The sequence below is a fragment of the Dendrobates tinctorius genome, unplaced genomic scaffold, assembly GCF_039654945.1.
Source record: "Dendrobates tinctorius isolate UK_male_01 unplaced genomic scaffold, ASM3965494v1 ptg000017l, whole genome shotgun sequence".
NCBI lineage: Eukaryota > Metazoa > Chordata > Amphibia > Anura > Dendrobatidae > Dendrobates > Dendrobates tinctorius.
Window position 1 is genome coordinate 11,555,001 of NW_027361685.1, and position 27,382 is coordinate 11,582,382.

General features: G+C 45.5%; 1 protein-coding gene across 1 annotated transcript in view; it reads right to left on the minus strand.

Moving 5' to 3' along the window:
* Positions 1 to 5,670: 5,670 nt before the first annotated feature.
* The window catches only part of LOC141082339 (uncharacterized), a 51,578-nt gene continuing 29,866 nt past the window's right edge, over positions 5,671 to 27,382 (minus strand). Inside the window, exons 2-6 of the mRNA XM_073566285.1 lie at positions 17,433 to 17,612; positions 17,227 to 17,350; positions 17,046 to 17,143; positions 16,291 to 16,381; positions 5,671 to 7,373 (exon numbers count right to left, since the gene is read on the minus strand). Coding sequence (XP_073422386.1) covers positions 6,271 to 7,373; positions 16,291 to 16,381; positions 17,046 to 17,143; positions 17,227 to 17,350; positions 17,433 to 17,612 — 1,596 coding nt within the window. The 3' untranslated portion in view covers positions 5,671 to 6,270. The remainder of the gene's footprint in view (positions 7,374 to 16,290; positions 16,382 to 17,045; positions 17,144 to 17,226; positions 17,351 to 17,432; positions 17,613 to 27,382) is intronic.

The window sequence follows — 27,382 nt, forward strand, 5'->3', positions numbered from 1 at the left end:
TTTTTGGCCAAAAGGGAGCTATCATAATTACTCTGGCTTGGTCCTCCCTGATCTTCTTCAGGACTAATGGAATGAGGCATATCGGAGGGAAGGCGTACAGGAGACCTGATGTCCATTTTATCCTGAAGGCGTCTACCGCCAGTGGCATGTCTGCTGGCCTTAGGGAGCAGAATTTTTGAACTTTTCTGTTGGTTTTTGAGGTGAAGAGATCTATTATGGGTTTTCCCCACCTCTGCACAATTTGTTGAAAAATGGACCCTTTTAGGCACCATTCGCCTTGTTTAAGTGGTTTCTGCTCAGAAAGTCCGCCTTCAGGTTGTCCGCGCTTCGGATATGCAGGGCCGATAATGAGAGAAACTGATGTTCCGCCAGAGTCAGGATTCTTCTTGCTATTTCCATTAACGACCGAGAACGGGTGCCCCCCTGATGGTTCACGTATGCAACTGCTGTACGATTGTCCGATAGGACTTTTACATGATGTCCTCTCAGGTGTGTCAGTAATCCTTCCAGCGCTCTTTCGATGGCTAGTAGCTCCCACTCGTTTGAGGATAGATCTTTTTCCTCCTGAGCCCAAGGATCTTGGAGCCATAGGGTGTCTAGATGGGCTCCCCAGCCCCAGGGACTGGCATCTGTCGTGACTACTCTGGAGGCTGCATATGTCCAGGGTACTCCCCTCGGAGAGGACTCTATCTGTAACCACCATTTTAGTGACTGGAGTACAGGATCCGGGATGGTGAGCTTCTGTTGTAACTGCCCATGAAGCGTCAGATCGCTTTGTAACACACACCACTGAAGTTCCCTTGTGTGAAATTGAGCCCATTTTACCGCTGGTATGAAGGAGGTTAGGGACCCCAACACTGACATGGCTTTCCTCAGAGTCATTGTTGGCTTTCCTAATGTTGTTCTGATTAGATTTTTGATTTTCTCTTCTTTCTCCTCTGGGAGGCGACATTCCTGTATTACCGAGTCTATTGTTAGGCCCAAAAAATTCTGGACCATTGTTGGCTCCAACCTGGATTTTTTGAAGTTCAGTTGCCAACCCAGAGTCTGAAGAGTCTCTATCACTATCTTGACTCGTTCCTGACATTGGGAGAAATCTTTCCCCACTATCAAGAAGTCGTCCAGATATGGTATTACTAGAGTATCTTTTTCTCTGAGATGTGCCGTGACCTCCGCAATTAATTTCGTGAAGACCCGGGGGGCTGTTGCTACCCCAAAGGGCAGAGCCTTGTACTGAAAGTGATGCCACTGAGATTTTATCTGGACTGCCACCCTGAGATATTTGCGGTCTTGCTGCCGGATCGGGACATGATAGTAAGCATCCTTGAGATCCAGGACCGACATGTAACACCGCTCTAATAGCCGGCAATGATTCCAGAATCGTCTCTCTGGGAACTCCTTGTTCTAATTGATCCTCCAAGTTGTCTGTCCATATCTTTAGGGACCTAGCCACACAAGTGGCTGCGATGGCGGGTCTTAGTGCCCCAGCCGAGGTTTCCCAGGCTGCCTTAAGGCAATTGTCCGCCTTCCGGTCCAGCGGTTCTTTTAGAAACCCCAGGTCCTCAAAGGGTAGGGAAGATTTTCTGGCGACCTTTGATATCGCTACATCAATTTTGGGGGCCCTATCCCAGGATGAGGATGCCTCTTCCTCAAAGGGGTATCTCCTCTTCAGGGAATTCGTTATCTGGGACTTCCTTTCTGGTTTTTCCCATTCGCGTTTTATGAGTGCTTTCAGTTGCTCATTAACAGGGAAGGTCTTACGTTTTTTCTTTTGCAGTCCACTGAACATGAGATCTTGGGCTGTCTTTTTTGTCCGCTCTTCTACTAGCCCCATGGTAGATCTAACTGCTTTAATGAGTTCATCCGTAGTTTCTACTGGAAACGTATCTTCCCCGTCCGAGCTACTTCCTGAATACTGCGACTTATTTGAGTCGTCCTCTGACCCTGTAGAGTCTTGTTGAGAGACCCCTGAGGGGCTTGATCTCCTAGTTTTCCTCTCTGTAGATTGTAATGCTCTTACTGACTTGGAAACTTCTGTCTGAATTATGGACCTCAGACTATCCGAAAATGAGGGTGTCTCCTCCGCTATGGTCTTGTTAATGCACTCCTGGCATAACTTTTTGTTCCAGGCTGCTTCTACGTGACTTTTACATAAAGCACATTCTTTATTTTTAGACTTTCCTCTACATTTCTTAGGGACCTCCTATACTCCACCCCGCCAATGTATGTAAGAGGAGGAGAGGGAAGAGAGGAGAAAAGAGAAAAGAGAACAGACATTAGATTACTGGACTTTCTCGAAGTTCACTCACCACTCGGACGCTTCACAGAACGGGTACCGGATCTGGAGGTTCACTGGTCCTGTCACTGTCTCCCAACGAGACTATGGACCCCTCTTTCCTGCGGTGACGATCCGCCCGTGCGCTGCCCGAGTGGCTCACACTACTGCTGCGGCGTGTCTTTGCTTTCTCCTCTGAGCACGATCGCCTCTCCTTTGCTTCCTGGCGTGGTTGCACATGCTCTGGCGAAGGGCTCTCCATTATGCTGCTTATGGCTGTAAGCAGTCACCTCCAACTCAAAATTGGTGCTGTGACGCCTGCTCGCCTTTTTTGGCGATCTTAAATAGGACCTTTTTTCTTTTTTTTTTTAGACCACCTGGTCCCGCACCTGCCCCGCTTGCTGTGTGGACGCGCGCGCGTGCGTGCCTCATGCCTCTGCGTGCCCCCCCCGGGACCGTGCACACCTTCTGCCTCTCCCAGGCCCTGCGGTGCTGTGCGCGCCGCTCTACTTCCGGGTCGCACGCAACCACTTCCGGTTCATCGGCCGTCATGCGCGCTCCCAACGCGCGCCCCTCCCGGTGCGGCCATACGAACCCGGGCCGGGTGAGCGCCTGGGCCCTACTTGCTTCGGGGCCCCCAGACACCCCTTACCTGCGCGATGGACCCCTTTCTGGCCTGACTGCAGGTAAACCCTTTCCGCTGCGGGGTCCGGTGTCTGGTCTTCAACAGGGAGGGTACACTGTATGTGGCCTCCAAGGAGCCTTTTTTTTTTTTCTCTGCCCGGGCACCGATGTGTCTCCTGGGCTGCATGGCCACTGTATGTCGACAGGGAGGGAACACTGCAAGTGGCCTCCCTGGACCTTCTTTGTGTGCTGTCATCTTGGAGGGTCCACCGCCAAGGTACCCCGCTTCGCCTGGGCATCTGCCCTACCGGCTGTGGCCATGCCTTCGCTCAGGGGGGACATAGGCATATATGGCCCCCGAGGCGACTACCGGTACCCGGCGTCGGGTGTAGCAAACCCATGCCTGCCATTAATCACCCGACCCAGGTCCAGGCATCCTCTTCTTTGGAATCTTCAAGAGGCTTTCATCTTGAGGGTTCCCCGTCGAGGACAGGAAACCAACTGATGCAGAGAGAGGAGCCGCCCCTTTTATCTTGAAGGTTTCCTGTCCTCGTAGGGCGGATCCCCTCTCTCGTGGTGCCGTCATGTACCATGGAAAAAGAAGGGGGAACTAAAATATATTTGATCATATATATTATATTTATACCTAATTTATAACTCACTTGCTGATTGTCTCTCTTAGGCCAGACACATCCACACAATCACAGGGAGTGTGAGGACAAAATAGTATTGTGACCCGGTCACTGCTTCACATAGAGTCTTCATTACTAGTGCACAAATCAAGAAGCAGGAGAACGTGGCGAACCCCACAATGTCCACATACCAAAGAGGCACACACAGACAAGACAGAACTATAGAGAGGATTACATTACCCAGAGGTGCTCTTTTAAGCACGTTTCGCTTGTAATGCTTCCCCAGAAACCCCATTTTGTTGTGAATGAAATTTATTGGTTATTTTAAATTTTTGTGGAAATACAAAAACTGAAAAGTGGGGCGTGCAATATTATTCGGCCCCTGTAACTTAATACTTTGTTGCGCCACCTTTTGCTGCGATTATAGCTGCAGTCTCTTGGGGTATGTCTCTATCAGGTTTGTACATTGAAAGACTGAAATTCTCGCCCATTCTTCCTTGGCAAACAGCTCGAGCTCAGTGAGGTTTGATGGAGATCGTTTGTGAACAGCAGTTTTCAGCTCTTTCCACAGAGTCTCGATTGGATTCAGGTCTGGACTGTGACTTGGCCATTCTAACACCTGGATATGTTTATTTGTGAACCATTCCATTGTAGACTTTGCTTTATGTCTGCGATCATTGTCTTGTTGGAAGACAAATCTCCGTCCCAGTCTCAGATCTTTTGGAGACTCCAACAGTTTTTCTTCAAGAATGGTCCTGTATCTGGCTCCATCCATCGTCCCATCAATTTTAACCAGCCTCCCTGTCCCTGCTGAAGAAAAGTAGGCCAAAACCATGATGCTGCCACCACCATGTTTGACAGTGGGGATGGTGTGCTCAGGGTGATGAGCTGTGTTGCCTTTATGCAAAACATATCATTTGGCATTGTTGCCAAAAAGTTCGATTTTGGTTTCATCTGACCAGAGCACCTTCTTTCACATGTTTGGTGTGTCTCCCAGGTGGCTTGTTGCAAACTTTAAATGACACTTTTTATGGATATCTTTGAGAAATGGCTTTCATCTTGCCACTCTTCCATAAAGGCCAGATTTGTGCAGTGTACGACTGATTGTTGTCCTTTGAACAGACTGTCTCACCTCAGCTGTAGATCTCTGCAGTTCATCCAGAGTGATCATGGGCCTCTTGGCTGCATCTGTGATCAGTCTTCTCTTTGTTTGAGATGAAAGTTTAGAGGGACGGCCGGGTCTTGGTAGATTTGCAGTGGTATGATACTCCTTCCATTTCAATATGATCGCTTGCACAGTGCTCCTTGGGATGTTTACAGTTTTGGAAATCATTTTGGATCGAAATCCGGCTTTAATCTTCTCCACAACAGTATCACGGACCTGCCTGTTGTGTTCCATGGTCTTCATGATGCTCTCTGTGCTTCAAACAGAACCCTGAGACTATCACAGAGCAGGAGCATTTATACGGAGACTTGATTACACACAGGTGGATTATATTTATCATCAACAGTCATTTAGGACAACATTGGATCATTCTGAGATGCACAATGAACTTCTGAAGTGAGTTTGCTGCACTGAAAGTAAAGGGGCCAAATAATATTGCACGCCCCACTTTTCAGTTTTTGAATTTCCACAAAAATTTAAAATAACCAATAAATTTCGGTCAACTTCACAATTGTGTCCCACTTGTTGTTGATTCTTCACCAAAAATTTACATTTGGTATATTTATGTTTGATGCATGATATGTGGGAAAAGGTTGAAAAGTTCCAGGGGGCCGAATACTTTCGCGAGGCACTGTAATTGTTATACTTCTTCCATATGGGCTTTCCACTTACAATTATATATATGTAAAGGATTTTTCTAAACTATACTTTGGGACAGATTTAGATACATTTTATATACATACCTGATGATTTCTCTCTGCATAATCTCTTCTTTTTTACATTTTTTATATACAGATATATTTCATACTGACATGTTGTTTATGGGAGTAACGTTTGTAGGCCATGTTGTTGATTTCTACTTCTGAATATATGGAGGACCTCATTTGGGCTTTTTATATATATGGTTAGACAGACGAAGTACATAGAGCGGCAAAAGGTGTATACATGATAACCTCATACTGCAGGGAGAGACATTTATTCTAGAATACTAAAGAAAGTGATAATACAAAATGACAATATTTAGGAGTATTTCACCAAACTCCATTACAGTCCATAAATCCCCATGTCCCTTTTATCTAATGTCATTACTCACATAACTCTTCACATATTGACTACTGTATTGTCCTCGTCACAGACACTACTTACTACCATATGACACCATTACTTACTCTCACAATGCTCTGCAGCTACTTCTATTAACCCTTGTGTATGCCAACCATACCTGCTAATGGCTCTGATGTCATTTTATGTCTCCATTCTGGCTAGAGCTCCCATAAGGTCATCTCATTAGCTGCAAAGTTAGTTAGCGAAAGTTTTTCAAAGATGGCAGCTCAGCCCGACATGGCTGTTCAATATATTTAGTACTGATTATTCTCGTACAATGAATGCTTTTACTGTAACATGGCCAAACATGAGGAATGACAAGGGGTTGTGCTAGTAGTGGTCAACACCTTTAAGAAGATACAATTTTGAGTTAAAATATTTCCAACATTTTGAACATGAAAAAAGCTTCTCCCCGTATGACTTCCCTGATATTTATTAAGAGTTGATTTCAGTAGAAAACATTTCCCACATTAAGAATATGATACAGGTTTCTCCCCTGTGTGAGTTTTTTGGTGACTAAGAAGAGATGATTTCCTCACAAAACATTTCCCACATTCTGAGCAGGAAAAAGGCTTCTCCCCTGTGTGAGTTCTATGGTGATGAACCAAACCTGATTTCTGGTTAAAACATTTCCCACATTCTGAACAGCAAAAAGGCTTCTCCTCTGTGTGAGTTCTATGGTGATTAACCAAATCTGATTTCTGGTTAAAACATTTCCCACATTCTGAACAGGGAAAAGGCTTCTCCCCTGTGTGAGTTCTCTGGTGATTAACAAGATGACAATTCTGGTTAAAACATTTCCCACATTCTGAACAGGAAAATGGCTTCTCTCCTGTGTGAGTTCTTTGGTGCTTAACACAATCCGATTTATTGCTAAAACATTTCCCACATTCTGAACAGGAAAAAGGCTTCTCCCCTGTGTGAGTCCTTTGGTGCCTAACCAAATCTGATTTATGCCTAAAACATTTCCCACATTCTGAACATGAATATGGCTTCATTCCTGTATGAATTCTCTCATGTCTAACAAGATATGAATTCTGAGTAAAACATTTCCCACATTCTGAACAAGAAAAAGGCTTCTCCCCTGAGTGAGTTCTGTGGTGCCTAACCAAATCTGATTTCTTGCTAAAACATTTCCCACATTCTGAACATGAATATGGCTTCTCCCCTGTGTGAATTCTCTTATGTGTAACAAGATCTGAATTCTGAGTAAAACATTTCCCACAATCTGAACAGGAAAATCTATTCTCTGTTATGTGAATTTTTTCATGTTTAAGAAAAGTCTTTTCAAGAAAACTATTTCCATATTCTGAATATGAAAATGGCTCCTTTCCTTTAGAATCAATTAGTTTTTTACTGCTTATATTGTGACTTTGATTTTCCTTAGTAGTCAGTAATGAGCCAAAAGATGGGACCTGTTTCATAGGATCAGATGACAGATCTTTGCTGTGAAGGGATGATGGTATATCTGGAGTAATGGCATTCACTTCAATTGGATCCTGTGAGATCTCAAGATCATCAGATTTAAAAACTGAAGATGTCAGGGTTCCCTCTGATCTCCTGGTGTAGTCATCTGCTAAAAATAAAACCAATTAATAATTTTGAATAAAATATCCTCAAATTTTATACCTTTGAACATTTCTACTTAAGCTGTCCATAAAAAATACAAGCTTTTTAAAAATATTGAATTATTCACCATGACAATGACAGTTCACAGTCTAATCGAAAGCCTCAGAGCATGAGCATCATGGTGGTCAATGGTTTGTTCATTCTGCTTCCCAAACATGGAATAAAAAGCCAACAATGTTATATAGGCAAAAATTATACCAATAAAACTTCTACTCATCTCACGGAAACACAAGACACCACTAAGGTCCATCATCTGTCAGAGGAAAACCAAAAGGTTTCCACAATATTTGTGGCTCAAAAGCTCTTGAAAAGCAACATGGCTTCCATAAACCGATCCAGCAATATCCGCTCTCCCAAAGTCAAATATCCACTCTCTTCTGAGCCTTGTAGTGCGCCCAAACCATATTTCGCATCCATATATTGGGCATTACTATAGTGAGACGAACCCACTTAATTTACGGTGTGTGTTTCCTGGAGCACAATCTGGGCATTATGTGATGGATAATAAAATGGCAAATGTGCAATTTTCATGTTGCAACATCCAGTGCGAGCTAATTTCTGGAAAGTGTCTCTACTCCCATAGAATAATTCACTGAGGGTTATAATTTCCATAATGGAGTCACTTTATGGGGATTTCTACTGCTTTAGCTTCCTGTAATTTTGTTATATTAGGGCATCTGCAGATGGTGTGTCCCCTCTCCACTGGAATCTGCTCCTGCGATGTTTGATTCCATCACCAAGCAGCGCCTTATTTATTGTGCAGGCGTTGCTGGTAATAGAAGAGACGTCGAAACCAGAAGCTCTGGGTGGCGCTGACTCTGTCCAGCCACTGAGATTAGGGTGCCTGAGACCAGTAGTTTCATCCAGCCTGGCAGTATGGGTTTGTGTGCTGTCCAGCAATCTGGTAGCAATCTGCTACCTGCTTAAGCCAATTAGAAGGCACCAAACCCTACTAAAGCTTGAAGCCTATTCCCGGAATCTGCCAGATTCAGCCTTGTTCTCCTCTGGTTCAGTCCTCTGTGCTCAGCTGGTGTATTTGTTTCCTGGTGTAATCCCAGCCCGCTTACTGACTACACTTGTGTCTTCTGATTTTGTACTTTCTCTGCCCTCCTGGTTATGACCAACTACCTGACTATTCTTCTTGCCATCTCACCCCACAGAACAGCAGGTAACACCATGGCCCAAGCCTAGGGGCAGGGGCTGGCTGGTAAATTTTAGCTTGGGGGGCAAGCACACAGCAGTGGCCCATGAGTAGCGGCCCATCCTTAAAGGGGTTGTCGGATTTTAAAGGGAACCTATGAGCAGTTTGGGCCGCTATAAGATGCGGCCACCACCTTTCAGGGCTTATCTACAGCATTCTATAATGCTGTAAATAAGCCCCCCTCCAACCTGCAAGATAAGAAAAATAAGTTTTATTATACTCACCCGGGGGGGGCGGTCCGGTGGGTGTCGCAGGTCCAGGTCCTCCCATCTTCTTGTGATGCTGTCCTCCTGCTTGCTTCCTCATCTCTTTTCGGCGCAGGCGTACTTTTCTGCCCTGTTGAGGGTAGAGTAAAGTACTGCAGTACACAGGCACCGGGAAAGGTCAGAGAGGCCCAGCGCCTGCGCACTGCAGGAATCTGCTTTGCCCTCAACAGGGCAAATCAGTACACCTGCGCAGGAGTGCGACACGAAGCAAGCAGGAGGACGACATCGCATGAAGATGGGTGGCGTCGGACCCGGACCTGCGACACCCATCGGACTCAACCGCATAGGACCGCCCCCCGGGTGAGTATAATAAAACTTATTTACTTTATCTTTCAGGTTAGATCGGGGGTTTATCTACAGCGTTATAGAATGCTGTAGATAAGCCCTGAAAGGCGGTGGCCGCATCTTATAGCGGCCAAAACAGGTGACAGGATCCCTTTAAGCTACATGTCTACAGTCACTATGTGTGAATCCTCACATCGTGCACACTGTGCGCTGTGAGGATTCTCTGGTGCCGGCACCGGGAACAGGTGGTCTTGTGGCCGCAAGCATGATATACAATACAGACCAAAAGTTTGGACACACCTTCTCATTCAAAGAGTTTTCTTTATTTTCATGACTATGAAAATTGTAGATTCACTCTGGAGGCATCAAAACTATGAATTAACACATGTGGAATTCTATAATTAACAAAAAAGTGTGAAACAACTGAAAATACTGTATGTCTTATATGCTAGGTTCTTCAAAGTAGCCACCTTTTGCTTTGATTACTGCTTTTCACACTTTTGGCATTCCTTGATGAGCTTCAAGAGGTAGTCACCGGAAATGGTTTTCACTTCACAGGTGTGCCCTGTAAGGTTTAATAAGTGGGAGTTCTTGCCTTATAAATGGGGTTGGGACCATCAGTTGTGTTGTGCAGAAGTCTGGTGGATACACAGCTGATAGTCCTACTGAATAGACTGTTAGAATTTGTATTATGGCAAGAAAAAAGCAGCTAAGTAAAGAAAAACGAGTGGCCAGCATTACTTTAAGAAATGAAGGTCAGTCAGTCTGAAAAATTGGGAAAACTTTGAAAGTGTCTCCAAGTGCAGTGGCAAAAACCATCAAGCGCTAGAAAGAAACTGGCTCACATGAGGACCGCCCCAGGAAAGGAAGACCAAGAGTCACCTCTGCTGTGGAGGATAAGTTCATCCGAGTCACCAGCCTCAGAAATCGCAGGTTAACAGCAGCTCAGATTAGGGACCAGGTCAATGCCACACAGAGTTCTAGCAGCAGACACATCACTACAATAACTGTTAAGAGGAGACTTTGTGCAGCAGGCCTTCATGGTAAAATAGCTGCTAGGAAACCGCTGCTAAGGACAGGCAACAAGCAGAAGAGACTTGTTTGGGCTAAAGAACACAAGGAATGGACATTAGACCAGTGGAAATCTGTGCTTTGGTCTAATGAGTCTAAATTTGAGATCTTTGGTTCCAACCACCGTGTCTTTGCGCGACGCAGAAAAGGTGAACAGATGGACTCTACATGCCTGGTTCCCACCGTGAAGCATGGAGGAGGAGGTGTGATGGTGTGGGGTGTTTTGCTGGTGACACTGTTGGGGATTTATTCAAAATTGAAGGCATACTGAACCAGCATGGCTACCACAGCATCTTGCAGCGGCATGCTATTCCATCTGGTTTGCGTTTAGTTGGACCATCATTTATTTTTCAACAGGACAATGACCCCAAACACACCTCCAGGCTGTGTAAGGGCTATTTGACCAAGAAGGAGAGTGATGGGGTGCTATGCCAGATGACCTGGCCTCCACAGTCACCAGACCTGAACCCAATCGAGATGGTTTGGGGTGAGCTGGATTGCAGAGTGAAGGCAAAAGGGCCAACAAGTGCTAAGCATCTCTGGGAACTCCTTCAAGACTGTTGGAAGACCATTTCCGGTGACTACCTCTTGAAGCTCATCAAGAGAATGCCAAGAGTGTGCAAAGCAGTAATCAAAGCAAAAGGTGGCTACTTTGAAGAACCTAGAATATAAGACATTTTTAGCTGTTTCACACTTTTTTGTTAATTATATAATTCCACGTGTTAATTCATAGTTTTGATGCCTTCAGAGTGAATCTACAATTTTCATAGTCATGAAAATAAAGAAAACTCTTTGAATGAGAAGGTGTGTCCAAACTTTTGGTCTGTACATATATATATATGTATATATATATATATCTACATATATACACACACACTGCTCAACAAAAAAAGAGAACACTTAAACCACTTAAACAACAGAATATAACTCCAACTAAATCAAACTTCTGTGAAATCAAACTGTCCACTTAGGAAGCAACACTGATTGACAATCTCACGTGCTGTTCTGCAAATGGAATAGACAACAGATGGAAATTATTGGCAATTATCAAGACACCCTCAATAAAGGAGTGGTTCTGCAGGTGGGGACCACAGACCACATCTCAGTACCAATGCTTTCTGGCTTATGTTTTGGTCACTTTTGAATGTTGGTTGTGCTTTCACACTCGTGGTAGCATGAGACGGACTCTACAACCCACACAAGTGGCTCAGGTAGTGCAGCTCATCCAGGATGGCACATCAATGCGAGCTGTGGCAAGGTTTGCTGTGTCTGTCAGCGTAGTGTCCAGAGGCTGGAGATGCTACCAGGAGACAGGCCAGTATACCAAGAGACCTGGAGGGGGCCATAGGAGGGCAACAACCCAGCAGCAGGACCGCTACCTCATCCTTTGTGCAAGGAGGAACAGGAGGAGCACTGCCAGAGCCCTACAAAATGACCTCCAGCAGGCCACAAGAGTGTATGTGTCTGTACAAACTGTTAGAAACCAACTCCATGAGGACAGTCTGAGGGCCCGACGTCCACAGATGGGGGTTGTGCTCTCAGCCCAACACCGTGCCGCACTGCAAAGTAATGCCACCCCACACTATTACTGACCCACTGCCAAACCGGTCATGCTGAAGGATGTTGCAGGCAGCAGATCGCTCTCTACAGCGTCTCCACACTCTGTCACGGCTGTCACATGTGCTCAGTGTGAACCTGCTTTCATCTGTGAAGAGCACAGGGCACCAGTGGCGAATTTGCCAATCCTGGTGTTCTGTGGCAAATGCCAAGCGTCCTGCACGGTCAGTAAATACATGGAAATAGAGAAAAAGAATAAGTAAAAGGCTGTGTGCCCACGTTGCGTTTTTTAAGCGTTTCCACAGTGGCAAGGCCACCGCAGAAATGCTTAAAAAATGCTAGTTAAAACACATCCCATGCAATCCCAATGGGATTCCGCAGTTGCTGTGCCAATGTTGTGGATTTTTCCACTGCTGAATCGCATTGCGGAAAAATCCGCAGCATGTCCATTAATTTGGCGGAATCGCGGCAATTCCGCCGCCATAGGATTGCATTGAAATGCTCACTTTACGCATGCGGCTATGCCCACCATGCATGAAGTGAGCGCTTCATGTGCGGATGGTACCCATGGTCTGGAGGAGAGGAGACTGTCCTCCATGCCCTGAGTACCATATCCCTGTAAAAAGTAGAATTAAAATAAAAAATAGTGATATACTCACCCTCTGTCACCCCCTGGAGTCCTCCCAGTCCTCAGCGGTGCACACGGCGGCTTTGTTCCCAGGCTTGCTTCGCACAAAAATGACCTTTGTGATGTCGTGGTTGTGTGACCGCTACGTCATCAGAGGTCATTCTCGCAATGCTGCATCACTGGGAACAGAACTTGCCGGCAGCACCGCTGAGGAGTGCCACTGAGGAGATCGAGGGCGTATATCCATATTTATTATTATTTTATTTTTTTAAATTCTATCTTTTACTACTGATGCCGCATAGGCAGCGTCAATAGTAAAATTTGGTCAAACTTATCAAGTGCTATGCTTGTGTGTGACCAACCTGTCAATCACTTTTCCAAGCGATGCTACAAATCACTTGGAAAAGCACAAGCATTCTGCAAGCTAAAAACGCTTGTATTTTGCAGGGGGGGGGGGGGGGAGTGTTGCAGAATGATGCGGACAATTCCGCAGCATTTTTGCAATGTGGGCACATAGCCAAAAATACAGAAAAAAAAGAAGATAATGAAAAGAAAAACGGGAATATGTCCTGGAGGTGGGAACAAATAAGATATGGACTACAATGAATATGGAATGTCAGTAAGGCTATGTGCACACGCTGCGGATTCACCAGCGTATTTTTCCGTGCGGATCCGCAGGTAAAACCGCAGCTAAAATGACCTGCGGTTTTCCTGCGGATTGGCCTGCGGTTTGACACCTAGACAATGGAATAGGTGGCAAACTGCAGCGGAATCCGCAGAAAGAATTGACATGTCAATTCTTTCTGCGGATTCAAAACCGCAGCTTTGCTGCAGTGAAAAAACCGCACCATGTGCACAGCGGAATGTAAGTCACATAGACTTACATGGTACTGTACATTGTCTGCAGAACTGCTGCGGATCCGAAGAGGCCAAATCCGCAGCAGAATCCGCAGCGTGTGCACATAGCCTAAAGGTGAGAAGAGTTAGGCTATGTGCACACGTTGCGGATTCTGCTGCGGATCCGCAGCGTTTCTGGCCCTGCGGGTCCGCAGCAGTTTCTGCTGCGTTGCAGAGTACTATTCTTTGCAATGTTAAAACCAAAAACGCAGTGCACATGCTGTGGATTTTTCCGCGCGGATTTGCTGCGGGTTACAATCCGCAGCATGTCAATTCTATGTGCGGATTCCGCTGCGGTTTACCATCTCCTCCACTGTAGAGGTGTGAAACCGCAAGTCTTTTGACCTGCGGATTTTTCTAAATCTGTGCGGAAAAATCCGCAGCACTTCAAACTACGTGGGCACATAGCCTAAGGGTATGTGCACACACTGTGGATTCTGCTGCGGATCCGCAGCGGATTTGGCACTGCAGATCTGCAGCAGTTTTTGCTGCTTTGTACAGTACCATTATAACCTAAGAAAAACAAAAACCGCTGTGCACATGGTGCGGATTTTTCCACGCGGATTTGCTGCAGTTTCAAGTCCGCAGCATGTCACTTCTTTGTGCGGAATCCGCAGCGGTTTTACACCTTCTCCATTGCAGAGGTGTGAAATCGCTGGGGTAAACCGCAGGTAAACAGCAGGTCTTTTGACCTGCGGATTTACCTGCGGATTTTCCAAAATCCGCGCGGAAAGATCCGCAGATGAATCCGCAGCGTGTGCACATAGCCTTATTGATAAGGCACATAAGGATTAAAATAGGTGAGAAAGTCAAGGAAGGGGACTAGGTATAGAAAGTGAGGGGAAAAAAAGAAAACGGGGGTGATAAAATAATAATTATATAACAGAAGGGGTAACTAAAGGTAAGGATGAAAAAAAAGAGAGCAAAAAGGCCAGCAATAAAATGGAGCGCACCGGCTAAAATATGTAATGCAGCAAACAATTATGATGGAAGATGAAGGCAAACAGGAGGGAACTAGGTGTAAGGAGAGATGAGGACTGCAATGCAATGAATAGAAATACTCAAATACAGGGGGAGGAGGCGTCACAAGCACTCACCAGGCAGGGGAGACAGACGGCCATCTGCTGCTGAAGACGCAGGTGGTGTCAGGCTCAGCAAGCCAGTGGTTTGAATAAGCCGCCACCGCTGCTGCAGGAGATGACGTCATGCTGTGATTCAGATGTGTGGCAGAGAGCCTTCATAGTGCAGGACGGAAGTGGGGTGGGGGAGAGGGCGGAAGTGGGGCAGGGGAGAGGGCGGAAGTGGGGCGGGGGAGAGGGCGGAAGTGGGGCACTTAACACACACTGAGAAAAATGCCCAACGAACTTTGCTCAGTCCAGCCCTGACCTGTCTGTCCTCCAGCGGCCCTGTGCAGCTGCTTAGGCACCGGCCCGGGGGGCATATGCCCTCCTGCCACCCGGCCCAGCCCGCCCCTGCCTAGGGGTCTCTGTGTAAGTCCAGATTCATGTAGAGGGGTTAAAGGATGATAAGCAAGGCAATCACTGGGATCTGGAAAATAGAGTAGATAGAGCCAAGCCTTCTCATGGTGGCCATCTTTTGATCTGCCGGGTGATCACTAACAGTGCTCCCGATACATCGTGTCTGCAAACTATTCCATCAAGATCTGGGTACGAATAGCTAAATGGCGCTCCTTCCTTTCTTTACCCTATATATGGTTGTACACTACTTTCTGGGCACATGGTAGGGTTTTGTTGGATTCAAGAGACATTGGAGAATAATTTGTAAGGTCCATTTGTTTCCTATTATCCTGGTGAAAACTCTCTGGGTAATTAGAGTATGGGGCTCGGTGGTTCTTGGCAATCTAAACTATCGTAAGGGCCAATATTTTCTGTCAGATGAGTTTCAAGAAGAAATATTACAGAAATGATATGGAAGTGCAATAAGGACTGCGCTTGCTTCTGGTAGAGTAAAGGGTTCTTTATTCAGCCAACGCGTTTCCTGAGTCTGCTGGCTCACTTCATCAGGGCAGATCTGTACAAAAAGAACTAGAATAAAATACATGTTACCGTATTTTTGGGATTATAAAACGCTCTGGATTATAAGAGTTTGAGGAGAAACATAGGAAAACATTTTTTTTAATAAAATGGTAGTGCTTCTTATAATCCATGCGTCTTATTGCTGTGGTGAAGCGGGGTCCCAGGGTCGCTTCTCGAGGAGGCAGGAGTGGGGTGATGCTGCAGGCCGCAGCGTGGAATGAGGGGGTGTCCGATGTGCAGTGCACCGCTGCGACTGTTGGGAGCTGCTGGGGTGCCTGGCACTGCTGCCTGGAGTGGCCGCTGCTGCTGCCCGGGGTGGCCACCGCTGCTGCTGCTCGGGGTGTCCGCCGCTGCTGCTGCTCGGGGTGTCCGCCGCTGCGAGGGAGCTCTGCCGACATTTCGTGAAAGGACAGAGCCCCCCGCATAGCCGTGGTTTCCTCCTGTGAGGTGGACTCCGTGAACATGGCCGCCAGGGAGCCATGCATGCGCAAATGGAGATCTCGGTATCAAGATCTCGGGAGATGAGATTTCAGCCCTGAAATTAGATCTCAGGATTCTAGGAAGCCAACAGCATCATTACCCTCCGCTTTCTCTTACAGGTCCATAATATTTTTTTTCATGTGACTTTCTATTTTGTCAGCACGTTCTACATACGGTGTCATTGGGCTTTATAGTTACAGATCTGGGCAGGTAATGGTCAGCATTTTGAGGTAGGTGGATCCTCCAGGTTGTAAGTTCTATAGAAAAGGGCTTTCAATGCCCAAAGTGATTTGAACAGTTTTGGGTGGAGGAGAATGTTGTGGTCTAGAGGCAAAATGGTGATCATGGTAATACGGCCGGACTACACCACCGATAAAGCAGCCACAGCCGGTGACTGAGAGGAATCTGTGACTTCTCTGCATTCAGTGGTTCCTACTCACCTGGGTAGTCATATGTGGGAATCTCCTCTTTACACCGCTCATCATCCCTCACATATGTCTCTGTAGGATTAATAGGAGTCAGATCTTCACCCTGAAACAAATATTGTAAAAGTCACCGACAGATGGAGAAGTCCCATCTATGATCAGCTCTAATCCTGCCATCTCCACCGTTCTCATTACACAAGTTGTTGGAATATGTTTAGTGCAACAACTCCAGTTCTGTCTATGAGTGTTTAGTTGCTAGATTTGTATGCTGTTTATAAAGTTTTAAAAAAACACTCCCAGAGGCTCACACAGGGAGAGCATGTGACTGTACTTCCTGTTTTCCTGCTGTGTCTGTGTATGAGAGAAGCAGCTTGTTGTAGATGCTGCACAGATAGAGGCACACAAATGATTTATTCCTGATCTATTAAGCTTATCATATATTGTTCCTGAATAAACAAGTTCTGTTGTCACACGCTTGGAGAGAATCGTGGGTAATCCGCTACCAACACAAGTTCTGTGACGTATTAAGAGAAGTATAGAGTCTACATCATGTCAAATAATTATTCTCCTCTACTCATTCTTGGTCAGATCTCTTCTGGAACACTGTGTCCAGTTCTGGGCACAACATTTAAAAAAAAAAACATTGAAAAGCGAGAGCAAGATCAGAGAAGAGCTACCAGGATGGTGAGATAAAACAAGACTGAGTACAAGACCTTCACAGCCATCTACACATCATAGGGGAGATCTCCTGACACCTTCTCTCCATCTACCTGATGATCCTGAGGAGCACTGGGATCTTCTTGGTTACAGTCCTGAGGAAGAAGAGGACGGGGACATCTCTCTGGTGTTGTCCTCTTACTGGATAGATCTGGAGGAAACACATACAGGGACTGAATTCATTCTCTACATACAGATAATTATAGGCCGTGCGTATTTAGTCCTGTCTATTACCTGGTGATGTGAGGGGCTGGGGAACCTCCATTATGATGTTCTTGTAGAGATCTTTGTATACTTCTAAATACTCCCACTCCTCCATGGAGAAATAGACAGCGACATTCTGACACCTTATAGGAACCTGACACATACAATGATACCGTCATCCCCCGATCCCTTCATAGTGTTACTGTATAATGTCCCAGCATTCCCAGCACTGTCACCTCTCCAGTCAGCAGCTCAATCATCTTGTAGGTGAGTTCTAGGATCTTCTGGTCATTGATGTCCTCATGGATCAGGGGGTGAGGTGGAGGCCCCGTGATTGAGCTCAGGGGTCTTCCCCATCCCTCAGACACAGGGTCCTGACAGCGATCACTAGAGGTCTTCTTCACCACTGTGTAATCCTGGTTATGGAGAGACACATTAATAAATCTCACTACAGACATTTCCAGAGTCCTCACCTCTCCAGTTCTGTCCATCTGTTATTCCCATAGAGAAGAATGATGTAATGTGACATCATCAGAATCTCTCACCTCTCCAGTGAGACGGAAGAGGACCTCTAGGGTGAGGTGTAATATCCTCTCCACCATCTTGTCTCTGTCCATATCCATCCTTGATGGGTAAATCAGGAAAATTCTCTTCTGTAGAAGATCTTCACTGAGAGGATCCGATATTGTAGAGACCTGAATGAGAAGAAGATGATCCGATGTAACATCATAAGAATCCTGTGTAATAATACAATTACTGGAGATAATAAGGGAAACATATGAGGAGATTTATTATCTTACAGGGTTTAGTTTTCTTCCCTGACATCTACTAATAAAACCTATATATTTAGGCCACAGACAACAAGCAGTTTCCTCCTCGGAGTCGGCAGCTGAACACGTTCCTCATAGACTCATCTTCCATAACGCTAATTCTCGTCTCATTACCGACACTGGAATCGGCATTAGCAATACTGCAGGAGAGATTCATTACACGCGACATGAGAAATAACTCCTTCATGATGAGGACGGCATCATCTTTCTCCAAAAATATTGGAGACGACATCATCTTTCTCCAAAAATATTGGAGAAAGAGAAACCAATCACAAACTAAAATGTTTCTATACTAATGCACAAAGCATGGGCAACAAACAAGGAGAATTGGAACTATTAACACAGGAAAAGAAATATGATGTCATTGGAATCACTGAAACTTGGTGGGACAATACACATGATTGGAATACAAGACTAGAAGGATACAACTTATTTGCAAGAAACAGACTTGATAAACGAGGAGGGGGTGTCGCATTGTATGTTAGAAACGCGTATATCTGCACAGAGATTGAAGCTTCAGAGACTGGGAGTTCTGTGGAAACTGTTTGGGTAAGAATACAAGGACAGAACAATGGAAAGGACACCATTGTAGGCATTTACTACAGGCCGCCTGTGCAAGCTGAAGTTATGGATGAACTCTTTATGCATCAAATGGCCAAGTTCTCCAAAAAATATGACATAGTTGTCATGGGAGATTTCAACTATCCAGACATTTGTTGGGAATCTCTCTCAGGCAAAACTAACAGGTCAAGGAGATTCTTATCCTCTCTTGCTGACAACTTTATCTTCCAAAAGGTAAGGGAGAAAACAAGGGGAACTGCTACCTTGGATCTAATCCTTATAAACAGGGCGGAAATTGTTGAGGAGGTAAAAGTGGCTGGGACCCTAGGAGGTAGTGACCATGCTATTTTAGAATTTTGGATAACTAGAGGAGGAAGACCTGTGAAGACTCAGACATCAAGGTTAGATTTCAGAAAGGCAGATTTTAAGGGATTCAGAAAGAGAATTGGAGGGATCCAATGGCTGGATATCCTTAAAGACAAAAATGTCCAGGAAGGATGGGAAATCTTGAAAAATGAAATTCTCAAAGCACAGTTGTTAACAATTCCGAAAAGAGGGAAGAATAGGAAGCATTTAAGGAAGCCAGGATGGATGAACACAGAACTTAAGCACATGCTAAAAAGGAAGAAAAAAATGTTTATAAAATGGAAAGAGGGAGGCATATCTAAAGAAGAATATAATGCTGTCTGCAGAACCTGCAGGGCACAAATCAGATTATCTAAAGCTGAAAATGAATTGAGGCTTGCAAGAGATGTCAAAAGCAATAATAAAGGATTTTGGGGATATGTCAAAAGTAAAAGAAAAGTCAAAGATGCTATAGGATTTTTACAGGATGAAAATGATGACATGTTAAGACAGGATGTTGAGAAGGCTGAACTTTTAAATTCCTATTTTGCATCTGTTTTCTCTCAGAAAGGAAATGTAACATCAACTGTTAGGCTACTTTCACAAATCAGGTTTTCGGCGTCAGGCGCGATCCGGCGTCGTGCCGGAACGCCGGATCCGGCAAATGTTTAGTAAAACCGGATGTGACGGATCCGGTTTTCTGCCGGATCCATCTTTTTCTTGACAGACAAAACCGGATCCGTCTCATCAGGTTCATCCGTTTTTCTATCCGTTTTTCGACGGATTACGCCGGATCCGGTTTTTAAAATTGACCCTTGTGGCCTTCCGAACGGGATTGGCTACTGGAAAACTATATATAGCATGTTCCTACAGCCCTTCTTTGACAGGTTGTAGAGGAGAAAGTGCAGGTTGGAGAGAAGAGCAAGTTACTGGCGAAGATGGATGTTGTCATTGGAAATATTTTGAAGAATTTGGCGGATTTTACAGCGGAGGCAAATCGTTTGAGGGTGATTGTTCTGGAGAAGGAGAGAGCGAGACAGCAGCGCATCAGGCATCGTAGACGACGTTTGTGGATCCACCCCATCACAGCCAAGAGAATGACGCGTGGGGTCTATTCTACACTATGCATGGACCTTCGACGAAACCCGGATACATTTTTTGGATATGTTAGGATGAAAATGGAGAATTTTGATTACTTGGTGGAGCGCATTGCACACCTCATAAGAAAAGCGGACACCTATTGCCGCTTCTCTGTTTCACCCGCAGAGCGTCTGATGGCGACTTTAAGGTAAGCCACATTTATTGGATATGATCGCATCAGAGCACACTTTCACTGCAATCTTGTTGGTGGTAGTTTGTATCTCCAAGTGTTAGGTCAGTTTTGGTATGTAATGCTGTGATTTAAAACTAATTTATTGTTTTTTAATTCCCCACAGATTTCTTGCAACTGGAGAATCCCTTTCGTCACTGCATTTCCAGTACAGACTCGGGATTTCCACCATATCTGGAATTGTGAAGTACACATGCCGTGCACTGTGGGACTCCTTAGCTGAAGAGTTTTTACCAGAGCCCACAACAGAGAGGTGGATTGAAATTGCTGACAAGTTTCAACAGATATGTCAGTTTCCAAACTGCTTGGGCGCTGTGGACGGGAAACATATCCGCATTGTAAAGCCAGCTGGATCGGGATCGGAATATTTCAATTACAAGAAATATTTTTCAATTGTCGTCATGGCCATCGCTGACGCGGAATACAAATTTATTGCGGTTGATATTGGGGCCTATGGCCGCTCCAATGACTCTCAAGTTTTCAAACTGTCTGCCATGGGGCGTAAACTGTATGGAAACACCTTCCAGTTCCCACCACCTAGACCGCTGCCGCAAACATCTGGTCCACCTATGCCATTTGTCTGTGTAGGGGATGAAGCCTTCCAGCTGTCAGAACACCTTTTGAAACCGTACTCTAGCAGAGGATTGACAAGACCAAAACGCATTTTTAATTACCGCCTCACAAGAGCAAGAAGAATGGTTGAATGTACCTTTGGTATTCTGACAGCCAAATGGCGGGTCCTATTGACTGCGATCAACCTCAAGACAGAAACTGTGGACGAGGTGATCAAAGCGTGCGTGGTACTCCACAATTTTGTTATCTGCAAGGAACCCATTTCCATTGAGGACACCTCTGAAGAAACCACCTTGCAAGATTACCATGACATTACCACTAGAAGTTCTGTGACGGTTTCAGTAATGAGGGACAATTTTGCACTATACTTTATGTCACCTCAAGGCAGAGTACACTGGCAGGATGACAGAGTGTGAAAGATTTGTGCCCTAACCAAACTTGTGTACCTTCTGTACCAACAGTATATACCTTTGCCAACCAAAGTTGGCTATCTTGTCATGGTCTCTATTTTTAGCTTTAGGCCACAGGTGTGTACCTGGTTGTGTTTTATGCAAAGTATTTCACCTTTTAACAAAAGTTGTGTACATTGTTAGGAAATCACCAACAATAAACACAACTTTTTAGGTGAAATACTTTGCTTCAAACACAACCAGGAACACAACTGTGGCAAAAAGCTAAAATTTACCCACAGTTATATACCTAGTTTCGAATACCATTTCACCTTTTAAATACCCTGTATTTAACCTTTTTCGCCGCAGAAAGAAATGACAGACAACCAGTGTAAAATAATTTAACTTTTATTGAAAAATGTTTTTTTTAGTAAACTTTTTTAAAATTTTAATAAACTTGTTTAATAAAACTTTGAAACTATAAAACTGAAACCATAAAACTGGTCATTTTTATTTAAATACACACATTATAATTCTGTGTAGTGTGTGGTGGAAATACTGCTGTAGGGGCTGCGGGACACTTCGACACTGGGAGTGTGGAGAGAGGACTGGGATCGTGGTGGGGAAGGAACAGTTAGAGGTGAAGGTGTGGAAAAAACTACAGAATGGGTGGACATGTGGGAAGCAGAAGAGGTGGTGGGTGGTGGAGTGGAGGGTTGGGCAGGGACTGTAGGAGCAGATGATGTTGATGGCAAGTTGTATGGGGAAGGAGTTTGGTACGGGGCAGGTTGCTGGAAGTGGGGAGATGTCTGGTACGGGGCAGGTTGCTGGAAGTGGGGAGATGTCTGGTACGGGGCAGGTTGCTGGAAGTGGGGAGATGTCTGGTACGGGGCAGGTTGCTGGAAGTGGGGAGATGTCTGGTACTGGGGAGGTTGCTGGTACTGGGGAGTTTGCAGGTACTGTGGAGGTTGCTGGTACTGGGGAGGTGGATGGTGCTGGGGAGGTGGATGGTGCTGGGGAGGTGGATGGTGCTGGGGAGGTGGATGGTGCTGGGGAGGTGGATGGTGCTGGGGAGGTGGATGGTATGTAATAGGAGGGGGAGGATGGAAAGTGGCTGGAGGTGGATGGTATGTAATAGGAGGTGGAGGATGGAAAGTGGCTGGAGGGGGTGTAGATGTAATAGGAGGGGGAGGATGGAAAGTGGCTGGAGGGGGTGTAGATGTAATAGGAGGGGGAGGATGGAAAGTGGCTGGAGGGGGTGCAGGTGGAGGAACTACTGTGGTGGGAGGAGGAGGAGGTTGGGAGGTAACTTGCTGGAGAGCAGCGTGGCATGAATGCATTACATGCATCTGCTGGGCAGGAGAGAGCGTTTCCATGCGCTCCACAACAGACCTGAAAAAGGTGTGGTTTGGCGAAGATCTTGCTTCTGAATGCATGGTTTGCAGAAGTGTCTTCACCTCCAGAATGCTGGAGTTGATCTGCTGATAGCCTGCGGAGATTTGCTCTGACAAGACTTTTAGACAGTTCTGGAAAGATGCATTCAGATGCAAGAACTCTGGCGCATAAGTCTTTTCCTGACCCCTCTGCCGCCCAGTACCCGCAGGTGTACTAGAGGTGGCAGGGGCAGAAGGGTGGGGTAAAGGGAAAGCGATCTCCTCACCAGCAGCTTCATGTAATGTAGGCGGCCACGATGCTCCTGTGCTGGTGGATGGGACAGATGGGTCGAATGTGTTGGAAGGCTGGGAAGGTGCAGATGTACCGGGGCGGTCGAAGTGTCCCTCGGTGCCGGTCTCCTCAGGGATCGCCTCAGAAGGGTCCAATCGTGCCGGCTCCCGAGTGCTGCTCACCGTGCTGTGGAATAAAGAGAAAAAAAAACAATTAAAATACTGACATGGTATGGCCCTGGCTGAAAAAAAAATTTACATCTAACATTTTTTTTCACATGTGGTGTGTAATATTTACCTTCTGGTGACCATTGTTTCCCGGAGGAACGACAGGGCTTCTGCGTACTTGTACTTGCTCCTGCGTCCTCCAGATCCACTCGGGGCCCGCATCTCTTTATTGAACTCCTTCTTGAAACGATCTCTCACAGACCGCCACCGATTCACAATTCTGTTCCCTGAAACGAGAAAGGAGTGGTTAGTATACAACATCAGTGTTTCCCAAACTCCAGTCCTCATGGTCCCCAGGGGTCATGTTTTCAGGATTTCCATAGTAAATAGAAATCCTGAACACATGATCCGTGGGGACCACGAGGACTGGAGTTCGGGAAACACTGGTTTAAATCAAGCAACCGGTACTGTATATACTTACGCTCTGTAATCTGGGCCCGAACATCGAGGTCCTCCCAGCGGCCCACAAGGAGCGAACAGATTTCCTCCCAGAGTCGTCGGGTAACGATCAGGTCAGCGTGGCGGCGGTCAGCCATATTCCAGAGCGGCTCCCTTTCTCTGACGAGATCGATGAGGTGGTCCACATCAATCCCTCCATCCTCAACGTCAGAGTCGGGAGCACGCTGTGAAGGCTGTTAAAGAAAAAGACAAAAATAACATAATTAGCCTCCACAAAAGAAATGAAATAAAAAGTGCAAAAAAACAAAGCAAAAATATTTATACTTACACGCTGGTGACCGCCGCGTTGCTGTCGCCGACGACCCTGGGAGGCACTGCGAGGACCTCTTGGCCGAGCACCAGATTGGGAAGACTAGAGAAGAAAACAAAAAATGTTATGTCTTTGGATGTAGGCATTTGTTTGCTGTATGTGGTCTGAAGAACATTGTTTTCTATGTGTTGTGTGTAGTGTGATGTTGTGTTTCTGCGTTTGATGCAAAAAACTTACCAATTGTGAGCCCACTCCAGGTGTCTGTCCACCCCTTCCTTCTTCTTCTGGGAGCTCCTCTTCATCTTGTGATTCCTGTTTTGAAATAAAAGGCCATGAATAGACATATATTACAGAGAAGATGGATTTTGGAAATAAAAACTTACCGTCAAACGCTGACGATGCGAGGGAGGGCTCCCAGAAGATGATGTGCTGTCTTCCTGGTGGCCACACTCCATGCCTGTGGGTGGTGTTCCAGCTGCTGCCATTGCTGCTGCTGCTGCTGCATCTATTGGGCGGCTGTTGAATAAAGAGAAACAAAGGGCCAATGAATATCTTGATATTCAATAGCCCTAGTTTGGAGGAATGGGTGATTTGATAATTACCGTCTCTCATCTGCTGCTGGACTCCCCTCCCGTTGTTCAGCATGCTGCTCCAATTGGGGTGGTGCTGATGGTGCTGCTGCAGATGTCTCCTGCCTTCTCCTGCGCCTGGTTGCTGTCTTGGGTGGCATGTTGGGTGTGGCTGTGGGTCCCACTGTCTTGCTTTTATATATGTCTTGTGGGCAGAGCTACTGAGCATGCTCAGACCAAAAAACCGGATCCGGCGCATTGCGGCGCTCATAGGCTTTCATTGTGTGAAAAAGCCGGACGCGCCGGATTCGGCGTGTCCGGCTTTTTCGCCGGAGACAAAAAACGTTACAGTAGACGTTTTTTCCAGACGCCGGATCGCGACACATTGCGACACATTGCCGGATCCGGCGAAAACCGGATGAAACGCATGGCCATCCGGCGCGATCTGGCGCAAATGCAAGTCAATGGGGGGGAAACCGGATCCGGCATTGCTTTTCGCCGGATCCGGTTTCTGTCAAAAGCGCCGGATCGCGCCTGACGGCGAAAACCTGATGTGTGAAAGAGGCCTTATTCACTGTCCTATTAAGGGAATAGAAGAATCCAGGATATCTATAAACAGAAAGATAGTGAGGAAACACTTAGCTAACCTAAATGAATTCAAGTCTCCAGGTCCAGATGAATTACACCCCAGAGTACTGAAGGAGATAGCAGAAGAAATTTTTGAACCCCTCTCCATAATCTTTGAAAATTCTTGGAGAAGTGCCAGAAGACTGGAGAAGAGCAAATGTTGTTCCTATCTTCAAAAAGGGGAAGAAGGTGGACCCAGGCAACTATAGGGTGAGTCTGACTTCTATACCAGGAAAGATCTTTGAACAAATTATTAAACAACATGTATGTCAATACCTGGATAAGAATGAAGTGATTAAACAGAGTCAGCATGGGTTTGTAACTAATAAGTCATGTCAGACTAACTTAATTTCCTTCTATGATGGTATCACTGATTGGGTGGATCAAGGAAATGCTGTAGATATAGTATATCTTGACTTCAGCAAAGCATTTGACAAAGTATCTCACACAATCCTTATTGAAAAAATGACTAAGTATGGAATGGACAAGGCAACTGTTAGGTGGATTCATAACTGGCTTATTGATCGGACCCAAAGAGTGGTCGTAAATGGCTGCACATCCAGTTGGAGGAATGTCTCAAGTGGGGTACCACAGGGCTCTGTCCTGGGCCCTGTATTGTTCAACATCTTTATCAATGATTTAGATGAAGGAATTGAGGGTAAACTGATCAAATTTGCTGATGACACAAAGCTAGGAGGGATAGCTAATACTAGAGAAGAGAGAGAGGATTCAAAAAGATTTAAATAAACTGGAGAAGTGGGCAGCAACTAACAGAATGGTTTTTAACAGGGAGAAATGCAAAGTACTACATCTGGGCAATAAAAATGAAAAAAGCATATATAGAATGGGAGGAATAGGGCTAAGTGACAGCACATGTGAAAAAGACTTGGGTATACTAATAGATCACAGACTGAATATGAGTCAACAGTGTGATGCAGCAGCAAAAAAGGCAAATGCAATTCTAGGATGTATTAACAGAAGCATACAGTCTAGATCACGTGAAGTCATTATTTCCCTCTACTCCTCTTTGGTCAGACCTCATCTGGAATATTGTGTCCAGTTTTGGGCACCACATTTTAAAAAAGACATCAACAAACTGGAGCAAGTTCAGAAAAGAGCGACCAGAATGGTGACTGGTCTGCAAACCCTGTCTTATGAGGAAAGGTTGCAGGATTTGGGAATGTTTAGTTTGCAAAAGAGAAGACTGAGAGGAGACTTAATAGCTGTCTACAAATATCTCAAGGGCTGTCACATTGTAGAAGGAACAACTTTATTCTCATTTGCACAAGGAAAGACTAGAAGCAATGGGATGAAACTGAAGGGGAGGAGACACAGACTAGATTTTAGAAAAAACTTTTTGACAGTTAGAGTGATCAATGAGTGGAACAGGCTGCCACGAGAAGTGGTGAGTTCTCCTTCAAGGGAAGTCTTCAAACAGAGGCTGGACAGGCATCTGACTGGGAAGATTTAGCGAATCCTGCTTTGAGCAGGGGGTTGGACCAGATGGCCCAGGAGGTCCCTTCCAACTCTACGATTCTATGATTCTATGATCTTCTACTACGGCTCTAGAGACAGATTTGGCCAGAGTCGGTCACTGCCTCCATCCCCACCGGCCGTCTATATGAAGGTTTCCCGTCTTCCCCGCACTGGAATCTTCTATCACGTTAGATCTCAGCTCTGAGTCACACACAGAAGTTTGAGGCTTTTAGCAAAGATTTTTTGTTTCCACAAACACAACGGACAGAAATGATCTGACCCCAAAGTCTCCATGTACAGTGATTTATGGGGATTATTTCTGGCCTTAGGCTTTCCTATATTACAAGAAAAACTCCAGAAAAAGCCGATATTAAAATGTTTCTAAGAAAATTGGCTCCAACAATTCTTGTGAGAAGAAAAAAAATATGCAAAAAGCAGAAGACACATTATATATTTTTTAACATGTTAAAGATTTATTAAAGAGAAATGAATCTTTTTGGGCCCCAGAACATAGATGTACACCGCAGGGACGGCACAGATGAGGCTGCAACAAATCACTGACAGTTTAACCACTTGCTGCTGTGAGAAGCAAACATGGCATCTAAGAAGGTGTGACAGAGTTTGGCTTAATGCCCCCCGCCCCCAAGTACTCGATAGTATGGGGCGGCCTAGTTACTCCGATACTTACATGCCTAATAATGGGGTCTGGGCTGCAATGTATGAAGGTCTATTAGGTCGGGCCAGAGGCAGCGTCCAATAAGTTACCTTATAACGCCCCCATACACATTAGGCTAAAGTTCCATGAAAACACTGATTTCGGGGGGTTTGGCCGACCATATCATGTATTTGGGGGCCTCCCGACAGATGATGTCAGGGCAGAGAAGG